At 32.6% G+C, this 24,311-nt stretch overlaps 1 protein-coding gene across 7 annotated transcripts in view; it reads right to left on the bottom strand.

Moving 5' to 3' along the window:
- Positions 1-24,311, bottom strand: part of LOC128990690 (calcium-activated potassium channel slowpoke-like) — a 164,284-nt gene that overhangs the window by 25,862 nt on the left and 114,111 nt on the right. For 2 of the 7 annotated variants that reach the window (XM_054413220.1, XM_054413213.1), the window contains exons 13-19: positions 21,512-21,667; positions 21,174-21,250; positions 15,151-15,201; positions 13,259-13,279; positions 8,456-8,518; positions 3,822-3,851; positions 252-384 (exon numbers count right to left, since the gene is read on the bottom strand). In XM_054413220.1, coding sequence (XP_054269195.1) covers positions 252-384; positions 3,822-3,851; positions 8,456-8,518; positions 13,259-13,279; positions 15,151-15,201; positions 21,174-21,250; positions 21,512-21,667 — 531 coding nt within the window. Of the gene's footprint in view, positions 1-251; positions 385-3,821; positions 3,852-8,455; positions 8,519-13,258; positions 13,280-15,150; positions 15,202-19,217; positions 19,287-21,173; positions 21,251-21,511; positions 21,668-24,311 lie in introns of all 7 variants that reach the window. The other 5 variants (XM_054413254.1, XM_054413245.1, XM_054413228.1 and 2 more) reach the window with 4 other exon arrangements.

The raw sequence follows: 24,311 nt of genomic DNA, 5'->3' as shown, positions 1-24,311 counted from the left end.
TTGGGAAATCGTGTCCAAGCATGAAATGATGATGCTAAATCTGAATTATAATTATGGGTACTTTAAGGAAATTTAAGAAGTCAACACCTCCTCCGACTACAGTGTGGTATACAATAAAGTTTAAAAATAGTGTAACTTGTGAATGGCAGAGATTGGGTGAAGAAAAATCAGAGGAAAATAGATGTATGCAACCTCTCAAAGCATTTGAAACTAAAGGAGTTCAGTTTGTTGACGTATTCGTTGGTACTTGCCTGTTGTTGTAGTTGGAGTTCGGAGACGTAACATCATTAGGTGTACGATTGACGTTAGGCTTCACTTTGTTTACTTGTTTTGTAGAGTTGACCATCGCTGTAGGAGTGTTCCTCAGGTTTCTATTCGCAACTACTGCACAACCAAAGATAGATTATTGGTGTGGTTAAATTACTAGAGAGATGAAATAAGCCTAGTAATGAACATTTTCAAGCTGATGAAATTGTATCTACCGTATGGTAAATTATAGATAAATTGAATACCTATTTATAATTTGGCTGGAAGAAACTGAATCAGATAATGTTTCAAAATAGTTTTGACCGAGTCCTAACTACACTAAATTCTAAATTAAAGTAGTTTGAAATATTGAGGGTAGTTTCTTTACAAAAGTAACTAATTTTACCATTTCAAAAACTTTAGAACACAGATTATAAATTAAGCAAAATCTATATTTTAGGAGATTTGTTTCAAGTTTTTCACTAACATTTAAGTCCGTACATAAACTGCAATGTTAAGTCTATTAAAGAAGAGGGTCTCAATCCCAGGAAATTTTTGCTTTTTATACAAAAGCTAAAATCTATCATGGGTGAAAAACTGGCAAATTTGCCCTGATTTTTAGCATTCTAGCATTATAAAGATGTTCAATTGTTGATTATATTGTAAACTGGTGATCAACTAAAAATTGTATGAAGATTCAATGAACACAAAAAATTATTGTGAAATTTAAATTGATGAAAAAATCAAAATACTAACCACCGTGCGAAGGAATGACAACTAAATTTATAATTGAGGAATATCCAGATGTAGTTTAAATGTTGTCTATGTTAGGCCAGGGACACACTTACCGGCAAAACCGCCGGACGCCGGATCCAGTGGCGCCGGAGCAAGTTGAGATACACAGGAAGGCATGGGGCAGGCCACACTTCTCCGGTTCGGCGAATCTGCCGATCCGGCGGCAAAATGCTCCGGCGAAACCGCCGGATATTCTCTACCTCGCCGGACCGCCGGATCGGCGGTTTCGCCGGAGCAGTGGGTAGCGGGGCATTGTGCCTTATGGAGATGAACACACTTACCGGCGAAACAGCCGGATTGCCACTGCCCCCACTCCAGTCGAGGTTCAACCCTCGAGGGTGGTTGTTTTTTATTTTAGCGCGTTGCACAAGTGGTGTATTTAGTTTTGTTTAGCTATTTAGTTAATTTAGTTGTTATTTTTAGTCTGTTTAGTTTTCCATATCATACACTATAATCTTCGATAGTAGCTCGTCGAATGAGGGGACAGACATTCGAAAATCATTAAAAAAACTTATTTTATTAATTTCTTAACTGTAAAAATAGAGTGTAAAAAGCTCCTTGTAGCCGTCTGTTCTCCAGAATAGGATGTACCCAAACAGTTCGGTGGTGTTTTCTCTTCCTTCTGTGGTGGATCAAACACAGCAAGGCCAACTTCGGAGGTCTCGACAGCACCATTTCTAAGAGTAAACTGTACTAGAACTGTACTAGTCTAAGATAAAACTGATTAAGAGTTCATTGCACTCTGTTTTATTGCCATCGGATCCGACAAAATAGTTATCGCCGGAACAAGTGTGTTCTGACCCTCAACCTCCGGCGGATCCGGCGTTCGGCGGTTTCGCCGGTAAGTGTGTCCCTGGCCTTAATAAAGCAATCAAATTAAAACTGTCTGTATGTGTTATTAAATATTACTAACCATTACAAAATAAAGAAATATAATGATCTTCTATTTAAAGTTGTTTTACATTTTAGAAGCCCCACCAAATTACAAGGTATGATAAAAACCATAATCCAGTGATCGAGACCCCTGATAACAGATACCTCCTTTTCTGTTTAAATACAAGGAGGGATGTGCATAAATAAAACAAGATGACGTGTCTAGTCTACCCCTGACACACAAAAATGCAGTAATTAAGTTTTAACTATGAAAGTAATTTATCTTGAGCTATAGAAAGACTTTACCGAATAAACCAGATCTAAAAGGCGAGGTAGTTGAAAGAGGCGATTGGACAATCATCAGAATATTACAATAATACTCTATCAGAAAAATTGAGCATAGCCCAAGATATTTCAATACTTAAATATAACAGTTTTAAGTTAGTCAAAATGAAAAAGATCAATTAATGATGTAACACCTTCACTCATTAATATCTGTATGCTACTGTTAAAATAAATACTTGACCAAAAGGTGTTATAGAAAATATCACATTCCAAAAATCACTCCAAATACAAATAAAGAGGGTAACGGGTGACTTAAATCCGCCAGTTCATCATGGTAGTGTATACAAATAAATCGGTAATTAAAATAAGAAACATATTTATTTACAATGTCCCTTATGCACAATAAATATGTCAATAAATAACCATACAGTTTGGCAAAAGAATATTCAATGACCTGATAGATTTTTTGTGATACCAGAAAATTTTAGAGTGGATTCTTGAAATGGACTACCATACCATAGTAAATCAAATGAGACTTCATGTAGAGTAGATCAAATTGCATATTGGTTAAAAACATGGAGTTAAAACTTGAAGAAAGGTGATTTTTCTTCTCTTTTCCCAATATTAATTTCTAGAGTTTTTTTCTAGAATCTGAGGAATTTGAACTTGACCCGATTTGGGAAATACCCCCTCCCCCTCCCCAAACTATCTAACCCCTTCTTTCTCCATTGACCGTTATACCCTTAATTCCTTCTTCTTCTGAACTATATTTCAAGATACTGTGATTGATATAATATCTTACCAAGGGGAAATGTATATCATATCGTGTTGAATAGAAAAATATCACTAGTTTCGTCCGTTTATGAATTTTAGCTTTATTCTGATAGAATAATAAAACTTCAGTAATTACAGTAATATTTAAAGATTTTAACTTTTTCCCTAAAAAAATACTTAACAAAATGGTAATTTGGAAATCATCCTTGTTGATTTCACATAATTATTTTGAGTTTAGATATTTGATTTTTATGCCAAACTGTACAGGGGAAACAAACTGGAATAAAACACAGTTCCAACAATTTCCTCAAATATGGGTAAGCTGTTGCTTTGTTTGTTTTTACTAAAATATTTTATTGTAAATGCAAAATTTTACTTTACATTTTTCATCCATCTATATAATTGATGTAAAATGTAGTAGTACTCTAAACAAATTGTTAAAAAAGTTCTTGCCATAATGAATACTAATTTAAATGAAGAAATTGTTGACTGTTACTACAATTTGGTAGTAGTTTGGAAGCAACTATTTCTGGAAACAAAAAAAAATCAACACACAAAGTTTGTGCCAATCAATAATTATTATGGTACCTTTGGTTCTGAGGTCCCAAAAACTACGGTAATTCTGGACTCAGTAGACCCACTTATATTTGCTGAGATTTTTAAAATTAATTTTTTGAAACTTTTACATATATTGCAATCTATATTTCTGTTACTATTTTGTTAATAAATTAAACCTATTTTTGGGGGGTACTGTATAACTGTTTTGTTGCTAAACAGTGTTTTATTCCAGATGGGTGCAATTTTATTTCAGTGTGCCAAATTTTGGGAATTTTTTTATATTTACTTACAGGCATCTTCACGATCCCTGCCCGCTTCACCTGTATTTCCAAACAATATTATTACACAGACAAACACATTTGTATATACAATCTAAACAGAGACAAAAATACCAGCGATAAGGATCAGTCAGGTTATAGCGATTTGTTAGTATGCCTACGAAACAGCCTGGAGAAGAATTCCGTTGTTATGATTCCATTTTGTTTCTTTCCCATTTCTATTCTACATTAGATACACATATAGTCTCACATTGACCCACATATAGTCCTACATAGACCCATAGACTAAACTGAAGACAACAGTGTGCGTAAATCATGCTTCATACGAAACTATGTTTGTACATGTCTACAATTTACAACATGGTTCAATTTTACATACCGGTACATGCAATTTGAATATCACAGTACATTTTTACATAATTTCATGTAGGTTTCGATGCATGCAGTTTGAATATATCGCTGTTCATTATTACATTATTTCATTTATTCAAAGTTATTTTAGTAGGCTAGCAAACTATCTAATACATTGTGTTTTCAATAACGAGCTGTGATTTTTTCATAGTTTCCATAAATAGTAAGATTACTAAGTAACTAACAAAATAAAAGCAAATTATTGTTTTATAAAAAATTTATATTGTTTTAGACTCAGGAATTTATACTAAAATGATGTTAAATAGCACAAAACAAGTTTGATTTTTTAAATTATTGAAATAAGGATTTATTTTTCTCTATCTCTCTCTTTCTAACTTAAAATGTGTAGCTTAAACACAGTTTGGTGTTGTACTACTACTTATCAGGGCCAATTTAAGGGGTAAGCAAAGTATGCGGTCGTGTAGAGCATAAAGGAAAAAGGGGCACCTAAGCGCTCAAGACTACAGGCATTAATATAAACCACTAAGAACATCTCCCACGGTTGTGTAGACATCAACAATATCTCCTGCAATTGTGAAAAAATGTTGGTAATTTCCCACAGCAGTGTGGAAATCATCATGATATCCTGTAATCGCCGCAAAATTCTTCTGTGGTAACGCAAACATTATTTTCGTCATATGTGATCGCGGCAAAATTAAGAACAACTCCCGCAGTCGTGTAGACATCATCATTGTCTTTCGTGATTAGGTAAAATTCAGATAATTTGTCCCGGTTGTGTAATAAACATTGTTATTGGATTCCGCGGTCATTACCTGCAGTAACAGAGACATTGACATTATCTAAACAAAAAATCAATGAAATGATCAATGATAATGCCGTAACCCCTAGGTCTAGCCTGAAGTAATTTGAAAAAAATTCCGGGTACGTGCCTAGCGTCCTAGGACAAAACAAAATTTTTTAATAAAAAAAATCGTTGTCTTCCGCGATCACAGCGGAATTTTGATAAGCCCCCGCACCCGTTTAGACATCATCGTTTCCCGCGGTCACGGAAACTGCATTGTTGTCATGCTCAATCACGGCTAAAACAGTAATTTTTCAATCACACAATCTTTCATACGACAGGTATCGGTATCAGCGTTGACTTTTTCCGTTGATTCCATCAATCAATGATCACTGATGGTATTGATGATATCAATACCATCAGTATCCGAGAGTCGCAATCGAGAATCAACACCTCCCTATCTCCAACCCTCACCGATGGCAGGGGGCCGGAATGTTGTTTGCTTACTCTAGAAAAATGTCTAGAACCAGCCCTCCTACTTACATCATGAAACTTGTAACGTAATATATGGTTTCTTTAAAAGGATATTTATTAGATTTTCAAACTATTAATAGTGCATTGTCGATATTTTAATGTTTCCGCATATTTTGTTGTGAAACGTGAATCCTTCCTACTTTATATTAAATTTGTTTACGTTTATTTTCTTTTGTAATTTTTTAAAATTTAAATTGTCATCCTAATACCTGGTCTAGTGTATTTTCTTGAAGTATAGTAAGACAAGTTGTAAACTTAACTTACAACATACACATTTACAAGTATTACACGGTGAAAATAAACATATGTAAGTAAATATGTACAAATGCACAACACAAACTCAAACAAGTTACTGTAAGTATTTAAAGTGAATTTGTAGTTGGTATGTACAATTGTACAGTAGATAAGTGAAAACAAAAATAATGGTGTATTGATCAATTTGATTTCTTTATGTATGTGTACCGTTTTTATTATATAAACATCAAGCTTTATGTAACTTTTATGTTTTATTTGCTATCTACGTCTTTAAAAAGTTTGCATAAAGGTATTCATTTTTTTTTTGTATTTATTCCCATTGTTGATGACTGAAAAACTTTCTTCATGCACTTACTTCTTAAAAAGAATACCAGTTGTACCCACTTAAATTCCAGTTAGTAAGGAGAGAATTCACCCTGCTCTATTTACTACAGTCTTAAACGCTAACTAGAATAATGATTTTTCATGAACAATGGTGTAAAAACAAAACACCATAACTATTTTTTTTAAAAATTAAGGACATCTTATCAGCTGATTAAAATTTACTTTTAATTTACAATAATTGACAACAATGAAAATCGATTACTTTCTAAGTTCCCTCGATCTCTCTAAACAGAAAACGTTTTCCTTTTTTTTCTGAATACGTAGAAGAAACTACTACTAAGTAAGAAGTCATGACACATTTTCAGTCGAAGTTTCTTATTGATGTATCGTGTAAGCTACATTCTCAATTGATATCTGACTGTTTCTTAAACTATATAAATTACACCACATCCGAAACTCAGCATTCAAAACATTCAAGAGGGCACATTTTTTCACAAAACTTTGGTTTAGATCGTAGCAATAGAGTGACGAGCGAAATGTGCTTGCAAACAAGAAGTTTTCCCCAACACTGTTGCATTTTTTATTTTATACAGTTCTCTCAATAGTTAAAAGTATTTTAATTACTTTAACAACACTAGCATCTAACTAGGTGTAACTCTCAGTGTTGTTGGCCTTTTCCGTCACTCTTCCTAACTTTCCTAACTAAGAAGTACAAAAAATATGTGTCCATATAGAACAAAAATATTAAATCACTAAATTCAAATAGTTACACAGACAATGAATTATTTTTCTGAAATAATACTATTTAAATGAGCCCTCTCAAAGTTAACCAGCACCAAACTTAAAATGCCATGCAATAGAGAAAAATTTAGGAAAAGAGGAGGGAAGACAGAAGGATTTTAAGGATAAAATTCTACTTAGAGATATAGAATGAAAACAATTCGGTATAAAGACAGAAAAAGTAAAAAAATTTTAAAATTTAAATTCAGTTGAACACAGCATCTTGCATAAAGTAAATAGTCTTAGAAAAGATTGTCTTTCCAAATAGTGTTTTTTGTTTCATCCAAGCAGCTTTTAAATTATGTAATAGGTTGGAACACTGACTTTTGGATCAAAGGTTATAGATACTAGCATGTGAAAAATGCCTTCAGTTTTAGACAGGACCGATCAGTAAGGATCAACTCGCTCTAGGGTTGAAAGACACTCCCTTCCCACCAAATGTCTAATCCTACTAATTCTGTGGAGTAGAATTAGTTTACATTCTGGTATATCATGACACGAGTAAAACACTATAAATGGAAAAACTGTTTTGAACCCATAGTCCAAAGCCAGGGTCTTAAAAGGATCTTCCTCTAACATGTACCGCATTTGAGCCAAAAGTAAAACTTTACCTATCAAACTATTGATACCAAGTATTAAATCAATCAATGATTCACCAGTAATTTTTTTGTTGACCTTCACGATCTTCAAAGAAAAATCTAATTTTCAGGTCTGCGTTCCTTTTGATTTTAAATTGATTATAAAGGTCGCTTGTTCCTTTAACAAATCTAAATTAAGACAAGAAAAAAAGCCTGATGAATATTTTTATTTAATTTAATCTGCCTTGAATCAAACTTATTCACTTTTGGTGCAACCTGTCCACTACTTTTAATTTAAGATCTCACAAAAACTACTACAGCTGATTAATATTTTTGGGAGCTAACTCACAATTTTGAAATATCAATTAGAGAGACATACACTTTTATGTCCAGCAAAGCTATTAGTAGATTAAACATAGTTTATTAGAGATTTACCATTTTTATGGATCAGCTAAAGCCTATTTTAAAGCTTGTTCCAGTCCTGCTTGTGTTGAGTGCCTTTGAAGTTAACTTTTTTTATTTATTATTACCTTGAATAATTGGATTACCAGTCATCAGGATAACCTGTCATGTGGATGATTGGCTATGTAAAACCAATTAGTAGCAAATCAATATTTGTCACTCCGGGCTACTAAAGTGAATTTTACTATTAGTTTATTACTTAAAAACCTATTATGACCTATTAGGATGATTTATTTGTAAACAGTTGTTTTTAGACTGCTATAAAGCAGTGATTAAAATGCACATTGTAAAATTTACTATATGACAGATAAATTCAGTTGAATCAGACAACTCAAGCTTTGCCAAACATGAAAGAGATTTTACAATATATTGAGAAGTATATTTGTAATAACAAGATTCATTAAAAAAAAAACTAATAGAAATAATTGATACTCAATTTTCTAACTTTTACACCCACAAAGACTTTGCCGATAAACTTGATTATTTTTAATAAAATAAGAACGTATTGCAAGATGCTGTTTGAACGAAGTGCACAAACATGGAAAAGGAAGGTAATATACCTCTAAGGTGAACCTTCTTGGGCAATTCTGGCGGAGTAAACGTAGGAGGGGGATGATGATCATCTGTAAGAAGACAAAATACATTCCACCATGCACACACGACGAATGTAATCTCACTCTCACACTAGACACCACAGTATAATAAACAAACTCGGTAGAGTCGAAAAGATCATTAGAGACACAAGATGGTCGGCAGTGAGAACCATGTTTTGCTGGTTTCAACCAGTAAATAGGAGAGATAGGAGAGAGAATATTGAGTAGACTATAGCGAAGTTGTCAAATCTTGGTCCTCCAGGGGGTGACACGTTGTTGAACTTATAAAAATAGTAGCCAACGATGGATTGAACTGGGGTTTGCCCTGTGATTGGTACACCACATCCAAAACTTCAGCCACTATTTTTGCCAACTCAACAAATCGCATCACCTAAAGACCAATATTAGAAAGTCTACTTTGACAATGGAAGACTACATAAACATTTTAGCAAAGTTGTCAAAAAACTAAAAAAATTTACTAGCTTAAAAAACAACGTATGTCAACTAATTGAAACCGATATATAACTCTACTGGTTATGAATCCCAATTAATTAAACTACGTAATATACTGTACTATTCAAATTTTCACCACAAAATAAGACTGCAGCAAAACAATTTTCTCACTGGAAACCATAACAAGTGTCTCTGAAAATAAGTTAAAACTTTTCAACTCTCCCTAGTACTGTTAGTAAATTGAAGCTACACTATTAAACAACACTTTGAATTGCTTATAAGCTTTTATGAAGTATTTATTTACTTTAAATTGCAAAATTTGTATAGTTGAAATTGATTGGCTAAATTTAATAATTAATATACAAAAAATTAAGATGACAAAGTGAAAGATTAGTTCATTAATCTTAGTCTTAGTCATCAATAAGTTACATACCATTGATTTAGCTCTGAAGGACATTATTACCAAAGTTGGTAATCATAATCACATTAAAAATAATGTCTAGATATTTCTGTTATTTACATACAGTTTTTATGTTATATTTTAATGTTTACAAAAGTTAAAATATTATTTGCATTCTATATTCATTAAACATTTACTACTAAATGATCTAGCTAAAAATGCTTTTAAACTTGTCTAATTGTTTTAAATCTGTATTTACAATATTTACTAGTCAAAATGAATTGAAAACAGATTTAAGATCCTACTGAAAAAATCTTTTATTATCTAACACTACCATTACCTGATCCAGAACAACTGAATTAGCAACAAATGTTTTGACAACACAATTTATTCTTGTTTTTGTATGAGGAATTGTAATATAAAATACATCGTTTAAAATTAAGTTTTCTTTGAATGTAAGTTGCTAATTCAGTTATGAAGAGCATGTTACTAATCCACGCAAACTGTGCATAGAACTACAAATTGTTAGAATATTAAAACTGTAAATCTGTACATATAAACACAGTTAACACATTAAAACACACACCATGTCCTGAAATGTTTTGTTTTATAGTTTGATTGAATATGCAAGAGAGTAGAGTATTGGAAGCATAAAATAAAAAAGTTATCTTAAGCTAACTTTTTTCCATGTGAGTAGAGAGTATCATGGCCTACTCTAAAACAAGGTTTGCGGCAAGACAAAAGAGGCAATGTACTATTTCATAATGAAGATTCAACCCAAGGTTTATGTATACACGTCTGTTATTACTATTGTTACCATGGCAATAAACCGGCCCAGTGCAATGTTGCCAAACACCAATGCCTTGTATTAGAGAAGGCTATGGTGCTATTTAAGGAAAACAAAATCTTGAAAATTAAATATCATTCACTAAAATTTTCAAAATTAACCAGACCAAACTGTTGTATTTTAATTGTAACCACAGCTGTTTTGTGCTACCAAATTGAGTATCAGTCTTCAGGTTAAAGTTGCCAATCGTATCTTTCAGGGTCTGACTTAGGGGAGGTAAGATTGAGGCATTAGTTCAAAATTCCTCCGTGAACAGCGCTGTAGTAGAGAGCACTTTGGCAATGAAGCACTAATCGCTAAATAGTTCTGTTCATAAAATAAAACTATAAATGCCTCAAATTCAATTTTATAATTTTTTTAACTATAAAATTAAACTATCATAACCTAACCGAACTAACCAAACTTGCTGATAATGAAATAATAAAACAAAAGTTTAGTAATAGAAAAAATAATTCTGTTTAAAAAAAACTAGAAATTGCTCAATTAAAATTTTATAATGACTTAATAATAAAATTAAACTGTCATAACCGAACCAAACCAACCAAACTTGCTGATACTGTAATGAAAAAATCTTGGACAAAAAGTTAATGCTACCAGCGGGATTCGAACCCGGGACCTTTAGCTTATCAGTCCGGCACGCTAGCCACAAGACCACCGAGGCCGATGGTTTCAGGTAGTATTGTTACGCTAATGGCGTTCCCTCAGCTAATAAGAAGCCCACAGCTGTCATCATAGCCTCTTCTATACCTCCCCTGAGTAAATACCTATCTTTCACTTCCAAGTATCTTGTGTATTAATTTCCATTTGTTTGTTTGGTTCACCCGTATTGAATTCTGTCTTGTTTGTGTTAGGTTTTTGTTATCAAATATCTCCTTACAAACTCGAGCGAAAAGAAATGTGGGGTAAACTTTCGTATCTGTTGTCAAAAAAAAAAACAAAAAAAAAACATATGAAAATATTGATTATCGATAAATTAATTCAATATATCGAATATTTTTTCATTCGGTTGTTTTGGCAACAGATATGGAAGTGTACCCGAAATGTGTAATGAAGCTTGCTATTTTAAGCTGTAGATGTGCTCATTTGCAGGTAGAATGAAGATAAAGCTGTAGTTATAATTAATCTACAATGGAATTGGAAAATTCATCGGGGATTGGATTATTTTGGTTGTTAAAGCTTCAAAATTGAATTTACAAGTTCTTTAAAATTTATTAATTTTACGTAGAATGGTAGAACTATTTTTAATGACAATTTTAATAAAATTAATTAGATTTGAAATCACATGTACATATTTTTACAGAAAATAACATTTCTATTACTTTATAAAATAATATCTTATAACTGATTTTCGTATGAACAAATTCAAATAGGTGTTCAGTGTCGACAAAATAAACAATCTTGCTGTATCGAATTGCACTAGTTGAAAATTGTAATTTCTTTTGAAGCGGAGGATAGTTTGACCATTTAAGATCAAGAGTTAGGGGAAAATCACATTATTTATGAAGCTAACCAGACTGAAATTAGATAGTTTTGATCCTCTCTGACCTTACTGATAGTGTTAGGCCATGTGGTTACAGACACTAAAGAGATGAAAAGGTTTTTAAGGTGGGATTCCTAAGCTACGACTGTAACTGTAACTGCATGGCTCTAACTGGGCAAAACCACAGAGCTTGACGCCAGCTAATTCAATTAATAATACCTCGCAGGTAGTTCAACATGTTTAATCACGCGCCTCAACGTCTACTGATTTAACAATCCCAACCATTGGTGCCAGGCGATTAAATAGCCATGTCCCTCAATGCCAGCTGATTTAATGACCACTAAGCTACAATCACAGCTTAGAAATCCCACCTTACACAAGCTTCCCAACTAATAACTTGAATAACAAGTTAGGATATCTAACATATTTGCATATTTCTATGCATAGTTTAAGAACGTAACTAAATAACTTTCAGAAAACAAAAATACTTCCATTTATTTTGTGTACATCCACTTTATTTCTTATCCTTAAAGATAAGTATACAAAAATGTTATGATCCGACGACAATAAGTTAGATAATTTAATGTTAGTCTCAAAGTTGTAAATGTCTTGTGACGGTTTTAAGCTCCCTCCAATAGCCTGAGAAAGAAAAATTAGATTTTTAAATTTACTGTATTGCAAAAGCTCAGGTTTCGCTTTGAAGAGAATAGGAACTATTTCAATAATAGGATTTAAAAACAAAAACTTATATTTTGTGGAAATCAAGTGCTGGAGAAATTAAAATTCCCGTAAACTACCAAATTTGTCCAGGACAAACTTAGATGAGAACAGTTTAAAAACTAAAATCTCATTAAACTCAATAATAGTCAAAATAGGTTCTTCTGGAATCTTTTAGTTTTATAAGTAGAGCTATATTATAGGAATAACAGTGACGGTTTAAACTAAACCATAGTTTATTTGTCATAAAGGCACAAAAAATTGGAATAGAACTAAGGCATAGCATTTATAACAGAACCGTAGAAGCATTGTTTACCAATTATAATTTGTGTAAACTGTTGTAATGCTTATTATGGTATTGTTTGGAACACTTTGTTACAGTATGCCACTCAGGGAGTGTGTTAACTTTTACAAAAACTTATCGTCTACCCTCTTGTCCAATACAATTTACTAAATCAACAGGACATTGTGGTTTTATTCGTAGCAAGAAGTGTATTTGATTATTTGCAATCGTCGCCCGTTACATAATTCATTTGTCAAGCAAAAGCTTAGCTTCAGCTGAAATGCCTTAACGCTATTTCCTCTACTAGCATATTCAATCAAAGTTGTGTATAAACAATAATAATGCACCTTCATGCAACTCTAGCCAGGCATTGAGAATTGTAGTTCATTCGTCCAGGCAATCAAAAAAAGTGTAAAAAAAAGAAGCGAGGGTGTGACAAGCCCAACAAGCCAAGAGAGAAAGAGAGAGACAGAGAGATCGAGTGAGAAATAGAGAGGAGAAAAGAGAGTGAAAGAGCGAGAAAGTGTGAGGACCCTATGTGAAAAGGACGGGAAAAGGGCTCGGGAAAGGCGTACGCTGACCTAACTTACTTGCGTAGGTGAAATCCTCGCCTAAGACAGGAAAATTGAACAGAAAAAAAACGATAAGAGTCAACAAAAATAGACATTGTTTAAGACAAGTATGAGTTTCTCCATCTCCACAGCTTAGTTAGATTATTTTATCTATAATATTTGTTTACGGCTAACATCGACCGAGTTCTAGATCCGAGATCTGGGGTTCTATAAACCTAAACACACAAGTCTACACTGAGACGCAACCATGCTCTATCCCACCACATACAAACACGTTTGTCACAACAACAACTTGTGTCCTGACAACATCAACAACTGTCCAGCTCAAGCTCAACTCACTGGTTCAGGCCCAACAAAACACAAACAATAAAAATTGTAAAAATACACTAAAAATATTCTAAAAATTTATTAAAAAATTTTAATATTTGGATAATGTTGTATATATTCTTTTTACAGTTGATTAAAGTTATCTTAATTTTTAAAACCAATAAAAAAATTATCTACCATACATTCAGGAATACAAAAATGTGGAATTGACAAAAAAGATAAATATCCTTTTTTCTTTTGTAATTTTTGGGAGTGGTCAATGCCCATTAATCATATTATTTAACCTTCAACAACTTATTAAAAACAATGTTGTTAAATACATAGAAATTTGTAAATTAAACTTGAATAGATGTTATCACAGTAGTATAGAGTACTAAAGAAAACATATTATTTATCACTCTTGAGCCTTAGCATCACTTAAAACTTTTCAAATAAAACTTTTTGTCATTTGCACAACTTTCGACACTACAAACATTCTTGATAGCTAAAATCACGAGGCTTTCATCACATAAAAGATTTATTTAATTAGTTCATAAATTGTCGGACCTGAAACCAACAGTTCGAGAAGCTGACAGAAGGTAACCCAAATAAAAATTAACTGGAAGGAGTTTGAAAGGACAAAGTAAAAGGAAAAGGGTATGCATCTCCTAGAATCAAACTCAAGATTCAGATTTATAGTAGAGAATTGATACTTTAAAACCCCATTTATTTGTTATTTAAACACTATACTGTAATCTGATTCTAAATAAGTTCTATTGTGTGAAGTTAACATATTCATAGAGTTATAGTTAATATAAAGATCTGCTGGGATCTCAGGTGCAAATTAATAATTTGATCCACAATTTGATAGACAGGCTTAAATTTACTAAACCTATAAAACCACTGAAAAAGATGTTTTGTATTTTCATTTTCTTTAATTCTTGATTAGAGGTTTGATAAAAGTTCAATAAATACTGTGGTCACACCTAGGTTACTAATCAGATTTTTTAAATTGCATATCTACTAAAGCTTAGCTTGTTGAGATAAGTTGGGATCTAAAATATGTACAATATGAGTACATATTTACAATACGTGTATTTTTATTGTACAACACATTTTTAATTTGTACAAACATCCCACAAAACTGAAACCATTCCAACAAATTTTCATAACCCTTTCTTCACTTTTTGTTGAAGACAGTACAGTTAGGATAAGAGTGAAGAGGAAAAAAGGAAGATGAGAGGAGAAAATATAACAATACAGGATACTATAAACCATGAAACAGAAAAATGTTGAGTCTATCTAAAACATAAACTGGTCAACACCTATCACTAACAGTTAGGTTGGTACATAGAATAGAACCTCTTTGGCATTGTAACGTTAATTGTGTGTAACCTCCCTCGGCTCATTCCAATTTTTTTTATCCTTAAAGTTTAGATAAATTTGATTTCTTCCAAAGTTAAATAGAACAAAAATCAAGCTAATCTTTGAATCTAAACTTATTATTTTCAATTGAAAGTGAGTTTTTTTGTTAGTAATGTTGGTAATGAGCCGCAGTGGAGGGGGTGTAAGTCTATGTAATGTGGTTGTCGTGTGAAACATACTTGCTCGTCCCACCATCTGCACCGCTCTCACGCCTTTCCGGAAAGTGGCCACTGGTAGAAAAAACAAGGTTAGCCATGATGCAACTACCACAATTCAGATGGCAAACCATTTAGAAATTATTGTATGTAAATAAAAAAATTTATTTAAAATAAAAAAGATTAGGGTACACCATGATTTGATATAGTTTAAGATGAATACAGATGAGTAGTTTTAATGAGATAAAATAGGTTACCTTTGTTGTCATTAATTCATAACTACAGATGACTACTTTCGGATCAAATTATTTCAAAGATTGAACGAATGGAACTTAAATAATGAACAAATTTAGTTATGACAACATGTGCTTTTGTTGATTTGACTTGATAATGGAGCAGCAATGCTCGGAAACTAGTCAACTGTAATTATAAATAAATGGTGGATCGACATCAAGGATACAATACCTATTTTATCATGAATGTTACATCCATCCTTGGGGAAAATATAATTCTTTAATGATGGAACTATGCTAGCAAGCACAAAAAACTTTTTGAGTAGAGTCATAGTTGACAATGTTAATTAACTCTTGATATAAATTGCTTGGTACATTTTACATCTGTAGAATTGCATTTGCAGTACGTTATCAGTACTGTGGTCCTGGAACGAAGTAAAAACGTGAATTCTGTATATAAAAGTGCTCAGTAAAGATTTTTTTCATTTAAATAGTTGTTTACACATTACTCAATGTCAATCTACTATTCATTTATGTTAGTCTCCCTTGAAATGAAGCCATATGAGATTAGTTCACATTTAACGCACACCTCAAAGAACATAAATGCAACAATTTCTAATGCGTCCAATTAATAAAAAAGTACGATGTCGATCAAGAAGTTATTTTATTAATAAAGCCCCATATTAAAAATGCTACATGACAACATCCCAATCAACATTATTGTATGCCTAAGTGTTTTTTTGTTGATTTTTTGCGCTTGCTAGTACAGTAGACTTGAAATTGATGATGAATGCCTATTCTTAAAAATCTTATAAAAAAAACAAGTTTTGGTGAGATGAAAAATGCTCGATTTAAATCCAGGAAAAGTTTATAAGGCACACATTGTGTGGGGGCTCTCACCAACTTCAAATATTCCAGTTTCAACAACAAAAAAACAAATTTTTTATATTGTTACTGGTTAGTGAACAACCAATAATTCATTACACCTTTGCCATCTGCTTTGTACTTAAAACATACGGTGTTGTGCCATATCTATACTATTCACTTTTTACTATCGTGATTTGTGATTTCTTCACTCTTGTTTGCTACCATACAAAAGATTAATAAATTTAGTTTAAAAAAACAATAATTTGTAGTGATTAAAAACAATTTTCCTAAGTTTGTTGCTTATTTGACACTTTTTTAACTGTGTAATTATTAAATATATTATGCTTAAAAATATTTAATTTTAGAATTTGTTTTTTTCTTACTGAAATAACACCTAAAACTATATTAGCCCTATGTATTTTGTTGTGTGGTAAAAGAAGGGGTATCAACTATGTCAACTACAGAAACAAAAAACTAATTTAAAAGTAATTTTCACTATGTTTAATCAAAATGGATTGTTTGATTATTGACTGTTTATCAAATTAAAAACAAATACAAAAAGCTGCATTGTGATTCATCAAAACAAAAGATTATCTCAGAATATTATATATATAGGGTTAGTAAAAAGTCTGAAGACCCCCTGTTAATTTTTTAACGGCCCATACTAGAAAAACTAAACTTGACACACCTTAATGGCATGTTATGAAGTACTTTTTGGGCATCACCGCCACTTGGTGTACATCCCCAAAATGGGGGATTTTGAGGGAAAATCAAGACTTTCAAATGTTAAGACCCATCGAGTGACCCTTCATTTTGAAGGGCTTAGTAAAAAAACCAACAACGCAAACTAGAGGTCTCTACCTCAATCCAATAAAAAATGGCAGCCAGTTGAAATTCTCAGAAGTTAAATTTAACTTACAACCTCCAAGTCTAGAGACCCCTGTAAATTTTGTAACGGCTCACACTAGGAAAACTAAACTCTACACACCTCTATGGCATGTTATAAAGTACTTTTTTAGCCTAATTAATACTTGGTTCTCAAACCCAAAATTTTTCACTCAATGGGTCTTACCATTTGAAAGTCTTGAGTTTCCCCCAAAATCCCCCATTTTGGGAATGTACACCTAGTGGCAGTGATGCCCTAAAAGTACTTCATAACATGCCATAAAGGTGGGCCAAGTTTAGTTTTTCTAGTATGGGCCGGTAAAAAATTAACAGGGGGTCTCCAGACTTTTTACTAACCCTGTATGTATATATATATATATATTTAAAGACAAAACTTATAAAGAGTTCATTATTATGCTTTAGGTTTTAAGTTTGGAATACAAACTTTAAAATAAGGTTAAAAACTAAGTTGTAGTACTTTTTTAAAGATGAAATGATATCCTTATTAAGAAAATGTTTTGGGGTTCTATTGTGTAGTAGGGGTTTTAAGCTAAACTAATTATAATCTAAAATAAGCTGGAAGCTCATGAAGTTGTGTTTGACTTCCAGTAAAACCACTTAAATACAGTTTAATACAGTTTTTTTAAGTTTATTAATAGCTACAACAACGTTTTTAAAGTACTGATACCAACTTAAAATATACCATCAATGCTTTATTAAAAATTGTGGAATTGGTAAAGAAACTATAAAATGTTTACATCGGCAGGAAACATTATGTTGAGTAATGAGGAAAATACAAATGAAAGCTTAAAATACCCTCTTAACGAAGATATTTCCTTACAACTACCTTAGCTTAAAACACTAAGGATCTTCGAAAACCTACAACCGCAAACAGTGTTCTAGTAGTTAGAAATGCAGACCTGTAACCTTGTCCGAAAAAAGATGGAAGGAGAGGAAGCCAGAATGAGGCTAGAGCTAACCAACGTCAGTCTACGGGGAGGGCGCGGCTAGCAAGCCTAGACAAGCTCCACTATAGATGCTCACGCTGCGCGGTTAAAGCTGCAGTCGCTTGACGCTTACCAAACACAACCTAACCTGACGCTTATCCATAGTAACCAAGGGGAGTTGATCTTGTTCAAAATAAATTTTACAGTAGTTTAAAAAACAGTTTTAACTAATTTTTGTGTGAAAACTCTGGATTAGGAAGTTGGTTTTTTTCTTAAAACTCAAGTTTATGAGTTACTTACATTGTTTATTCAAAACCTTGATATGAACATATCCAATAAACTGCTTTTTCAGTAAACAAATGTGGATAAAAACACTTAATGAACTATCGGTGGTTTTTAAGGGTTCTTAATTCGAATTGTATGAACAAGCAAAATAGGAAAGTGTTTGAATATTCACTTACGTGTTTACCAAGTGAGTATTATGTGATTGCATGAATATGTACTTGAGGAAAAGTATGAAAGTGCTTGTTAAAATAAATGCATTTCAGTGTTCAATGAATACAAGTGACATGTACCATTAGTGCAAGAGGAACTTGAACTGAACAATATCCAACGACACCACATAGTTTAGAAAATGCAATTACAGATTCCAATCATAAAACGTCCTAACACAAAAATACTACAGTTCCTAACAACCTTTATTACACTAATTCTCATACTATAGTGTCGACTTTACATTTGGTGTCACATGGGATAACTTTCATGAAAAGACATCACAAATGAAATAGATGAAGTAATTTAGTACTTGTTAGCCGAAACAGGAACGTGTTACGTTAAAAAAGCACAAAACCAAAGCATGAACCATGCACAAGTTGGCGATGCCCAGCAGCCGGCATGCCGTGCAACAAGGCTGCCTCCAGGGCAGCGTGAGCACCTTTGGTGGTAGGGTTAGGAACTACGGAGCTCAAACCGACATCTGTGTTCATTCATTGACCACTCTCACTCTGTACCGAACATCTGAGTAAAAAAGCATAAGCAAATAATAATTCTGGTCTTTTGAGGCAGTCAATAAATGAGAACAGATCGGCCAAAAGATCGATCAACAAACGTAACGCAAGCGAGGCGAGCGAACATGTGATGTTAGAAAGCACCTTCCTACCCTCAACATAACTCTGGTTCATGTTCTCCCCCTTCACCATGCCTGTCTGCATCATCATCATCCCAACATCTGTAAACATCAGGGGTGGCAACATCACAAACGCGAAAAATCACTCACTAGTACCAACATGACAAAGCGAAATGCGGAAATAACCCACCGACCCTTGGATACTCCTAATGAAGCAAACTCCCCGAATAGCGTGAAAGCTAATTGAACAAAAAAAATTACTTAAAAGCAATTATGTTCAGAAAAGTAGAAAACCTTTTTAGTTTTTAAAACCCAAGCAAAAAGCATAGACAAACGTGAGTTTAACAATCAATTTAATTTTTTATCCAAATGTAAACATTGAAAAACTGACTCATTGAATTAGTTTTTGAACCAAAACTTATCAAACGATTAAGCCCACAAGCGTTGATCTAGCAGAAACCTATAAGGAAAAACATACATTTTGAATTAATCAATTTTCAACCAATATCACACTGTCCGAACCCGGTCATGCCTCCTGTCCTGAGAGGGTCTTTGGTGGTCTTAAGATAAGTTATGAAACTAAAATAATAAATAAAACACAATGAAGAGTATGGACAATGCGTTTACCTGTAGATCTTACCTAATTTGTACTTAATTATGCTGAAATAAGTTGTAATGGGCAAAGTTACACTCTTTTGAGTTTTGTGAAGGGATTAGGTTGCTGACCTATAATTAATTTGCCCCTTGATAACATGGGTAGTGTAACATAAGTTCGGATTTAAAAGCCCAATTTTGATCTTTATCAACAAATGATGAAATACTCATCACTATTTTATATTACATGAAACCAGATACAAAATATTGTCGTAATTCCTGTAACTAAATGTTACCCCTAAAGTACAAATCAGAGAGTCCCTAACTGAAATTTTCCCGACTAATACACTGAAAAAACACAATTAGCAAAAGCTTTCTTGGCTTTAAAAACCGTATCAAAACTGTAGTTGTTACTTAGGAGAATCATGACCTATTTTTATTGATAGGGCTGGGCTGGTGTGTATTGCAAGTTTCGGGAAAAACATTTTTTGTCCAAAACTCAAAGTTTAAAAACCTTAACTTTAAGTACATACATATTATTTTGTCATATACACATTTTAAATATCATTTTATTTTTTCCTATACAGACATTGATAATATTGTTTTATAAGTTTATGAAAATTCACATGTCTTAGCCTAAGATTAAAAAAAATGTTATGGCTACCAATAGAAAATGTCATAGATGACGAAGCATAAATTCTCTTGAATAAAACCTGTTTAAGAACAAACAGTGAAATGAAAAAGTATAAATTTATTACTTGTGCCAATTATTATTTGAGAACATAACTATTGACGTATCCGGCTTTTAGTTCTTATTTTCATCAAATATAAAACTGAAGAGTTACTTTAATGTATTTTGGGCTAAATACCAGATAAATGTACACTAAGTAAGGACAAAATGCAATCTGAAGCTAAAAATGTAAAAATCGGCTATTATTTCAGAAATAATTTAGTAAATAACTTGCTGTTTTGGACATTGCTGTTATAGACTTAAAATTTCATAGTTTATAGCACTAAAGGATACTTTTCAATTTATTCCCCCACACTAACCTAACTACAAGTTATTTTCTTATTTACACCTATAAACTAATCACGCAGTGCATTAAACGGCATCAATTGCCACTAAAGAGTACTACATGGTATCGTCTGCACTAATGAAATGGCTCGGAACAATTTGAAGTGACACAAAACTCATTCAATGCGTTGCAATATAGAAACTGATAAAATAAGAATCAGTTTGGAAAATGAAACAAATCTAATTGAAGAGAGTATGCAGCACAATGAGGGTAATTGGGTCCTGCAACTAAATGCAAATAACGGACATAACCTAACGTAGCTAGATGAGTCAGTTAGTAGCGGAAGAGTCAAACAAGAGTATGTACAGGGTTCACTCACAGTTTTTGCATTTGCATTTCTTGATCAGCGTTTCGTCTTTGATGTCCTCGTGGCACGCTTTGCAGTAGAACCACGCTCTGAAACAAAACCTCGGTTTGTAGTCTCACTTACCCTTGTCTTACCTTTTCCTGCATCAAGGATTTATGATAGACTAAGCCTCTAGATTACCCTTTAATATTGATAATCAAGTGATACCAACTTTTATGGTATCCTAATCAAGAGATAGTTCCGAGCAACTAGTTTCATAGAAATGGATGAAAGTTCACACATTGTCTATAATCAACGACAGCCGTTGGAAACAAAACAAAATCCGACAACAAAATTTAAATCCGACTGACCTTTTAACCTCGTCAGCTGATTGAGCAATAAAGAACCCCTGAGTGTTGGCTGAGATCTTCGCTCCTCTTGGATTGATGGAGATCTTGCTGTCGTGTCCATCCTCCCCTTTGATCTCGATGGCGAGAAGCAGAAGTTTGAGTTTTGTGAAACACAACCTGACAAAAAGTATCATGTAATTATAGGAATTATTCGCTTTTTTCTATATCCATCCGAATTGAGAGATACGTTACTAATTCAGGGGAAATGTTTTGTAGAGATAGTTTCTTTATAAATTAACAATAACTTAATCAATTTATTTTTAATGTGATAAAGTTTTCTTAGTCTTAATATTTATTTTACTGATGCAAAAGATTTCCTTTTAATTTTGTATAAATGTGTAGTTTGACTAATATAAAACCATAAAAGATAAATATTTTTAAATGTTTTGGTCATTTTAAAGATTGACTTTGATAAAAGGGAAAACTTCTTATCCTGTAGGACATTTTTCTAACAATCTATAAAACTAGAACTTCTCAACTGCAGTCACTAATGGCTCACTCATTCAACAACAGAAATTCACTAGCTGTTTTTGTGCAATGCAAATAAGTCAGTTTAAACAAGTTGAGATTTGATAACAATTGCATGAACAACAGCTGCATTTAACCGTTTTATTTTTCAAAATCAAAATAGTGCTGTAATTGAACTTATAATTGTTTTATTTATTCACTCAATATAAAGGCAATACCATTGAAACACTAAGCTGCATAAGCTATAAAAGGCTTGTCCACAGCATTTCTTGGTTTAAATTTTGTCTTTTAAATACATCATGTTGAGTCAGCCATATTATTAGTTTCCCTTTCCTAAACAGTAACAAAGCTTGAACTAACTATTCAGTATAGAGTTGCACTACAATTATATCTATAATTCACCAAAGTGTTAGTTTACACAACTCATTAACTGAAAGTTTTAACTGTACAAAAACTGTTTTACCACATTTACCATTCACTTTTTTAAGGTGCAAACAAACGTAAAAACTGGTACCTACGCTCTAAAAATTTGTTTCAAATAACAATAACCACTGTAAGGTAAATAAGAATTCATGATCTTAACGGGGTAATAAGGTAATTTATAATTAAGAGTAAACACTGAAAGCTATAGACTATATTAAACATGAATAAAATTAAATAATGACATTCATGGTAAAAGCATGCTCATTAATTACAAAACACACATGCATTTATTTACAATTAAGTGTTATGTAGTGTGTTGTGGTTACGACAGATTTACATTGTTACGATACTTACCTATAACAATATCTGACTTAAAAATATACCGCTCTCTCTTAAATGCTCTAAAGGTTGACTGACGTATGTAGGATAGTAAAATGTCTGAACAATATCACAGGATTTAACAAATGGATTAATATGTTACAAAATGTTCAGTAAAGATATAAATGTTTCATGTTGTTAAAATGTTAGTGTTTGTTGCTAGCTCAGTAATTAGCATCTTGGCTTTTGGTATGAGAATAATGGGTTAAATGGAGAAAAATTTGACAGTTTTGGTTATCTTTCTCTGAAAAGCTCAGGGCAGCTTTTATAAGTGGACCCAAGGGCGCAAGAGTTTTTAGGTTTGTGGGAGCGCAAGGATGAGAGAGAATACCCTGCAAGGAAGAGGGGAGGGAGCGTGATAATCTTTCGGGCACATAGCGTGATGCATTTAAACTGCGGCCCTGGAAACGCTCATAGTGTCTTCTCTTAAAAAAGGTCACAATTTTAAGAGTAGAAAATAAAAAAATTTAAATGATCAAATTATGTTTGGTTGTTGAAATGAATTTTGATATTTCAAAGATCAATGGAAAATTATACAATATATTATCAGACTTCATTTGTTGTAATACAAAAGTCAACATTAGAAAAATAGGTTACATACAACAGAGCATACATTTTTCAAACTAATCAATTGGAGATTTACAATAGAATCAAAACTTGAAGAAGAATATCAGACTCAACCGATGTGTTGTTTAATGTTTGACTGTACATGCCTATCTATTCACATGCACTATTCTAGATATCTTCAGACGTAGAGGGGTACATGCCTTCAAACTCTTCATATTCGGAGAACCCAAACCATGCAGTTTACTAACTGGAAACTAACTCCTGAAACTACAAGGGTTGGTAGGGGGAGGGGGAAGATGCCAGCTAGTCTAACTACATTTGGGCTATGCAACTGGTCTGAAACAGGTCTCTGAAAACTCTAAGTGAGCCTAAAAAGGAACAGTGCTGTAAATGATCTCCATGATTTTGTTGTTAAATAAATAACAAATAAAAAAAACATCTTTACTATCAAACCTTAAGATAATTCATCCCCTTCACTCAATCAAGAATCAAATAATCAATGAAAATGTTTAAAAATAGAGGATGAAAACAGCTACACATTTTTAGATATCTATGAAAACAGCTGTATCCATAGAATGACAGACTAGGTGAGAAACCCAGAACTAATCTAGTTTGTCTGCACTTGAATTGTTAAAATGGTTTATTTTTATAACTGATTAGTGACATTTGTTCATTTAGTAGCATTCAGGCAGAAAGAGATTGAGTCTTTGGTTTAAGGGATAGCATAGAGAAAATCATTATAATCCAATATTTTCAGATATCAATTTTGAAGAGCAGTGGGAATTTCACCAAATACAGATGTTTCTAGGACAAACATTTAAATTCTGTGCATTTCCTTCAGAATAGGAAATCTAATCAAGAATTTAGCAATTTCCTATCATAACCTATATATTTTGCCTACAAAATAACAATTATTGAGATTTAG

This window comes from Macrosteles quadrilineatus, unplaced genomic scaffold, assembly GCF_028750875.1.
Source record: "Macrosteles quadrilineatus isolate MER2022 unplaced genomic scaffold, UCM_ALF_1.0 Scaffold_1__1_contigs__length_201487025, whole genome shotgun sequence".
NCBI classification, from domain to species: domain Eukaryota; kingdom Metazoa; phylum Arthropoda; class Insecta; order Hemiptera; family Cicadellidae; genus Macrosteles; species Macrosteles quadrilineatus.
This window is presented reverse-complemented; position numbering and strand designations above follow the sequence as displayed.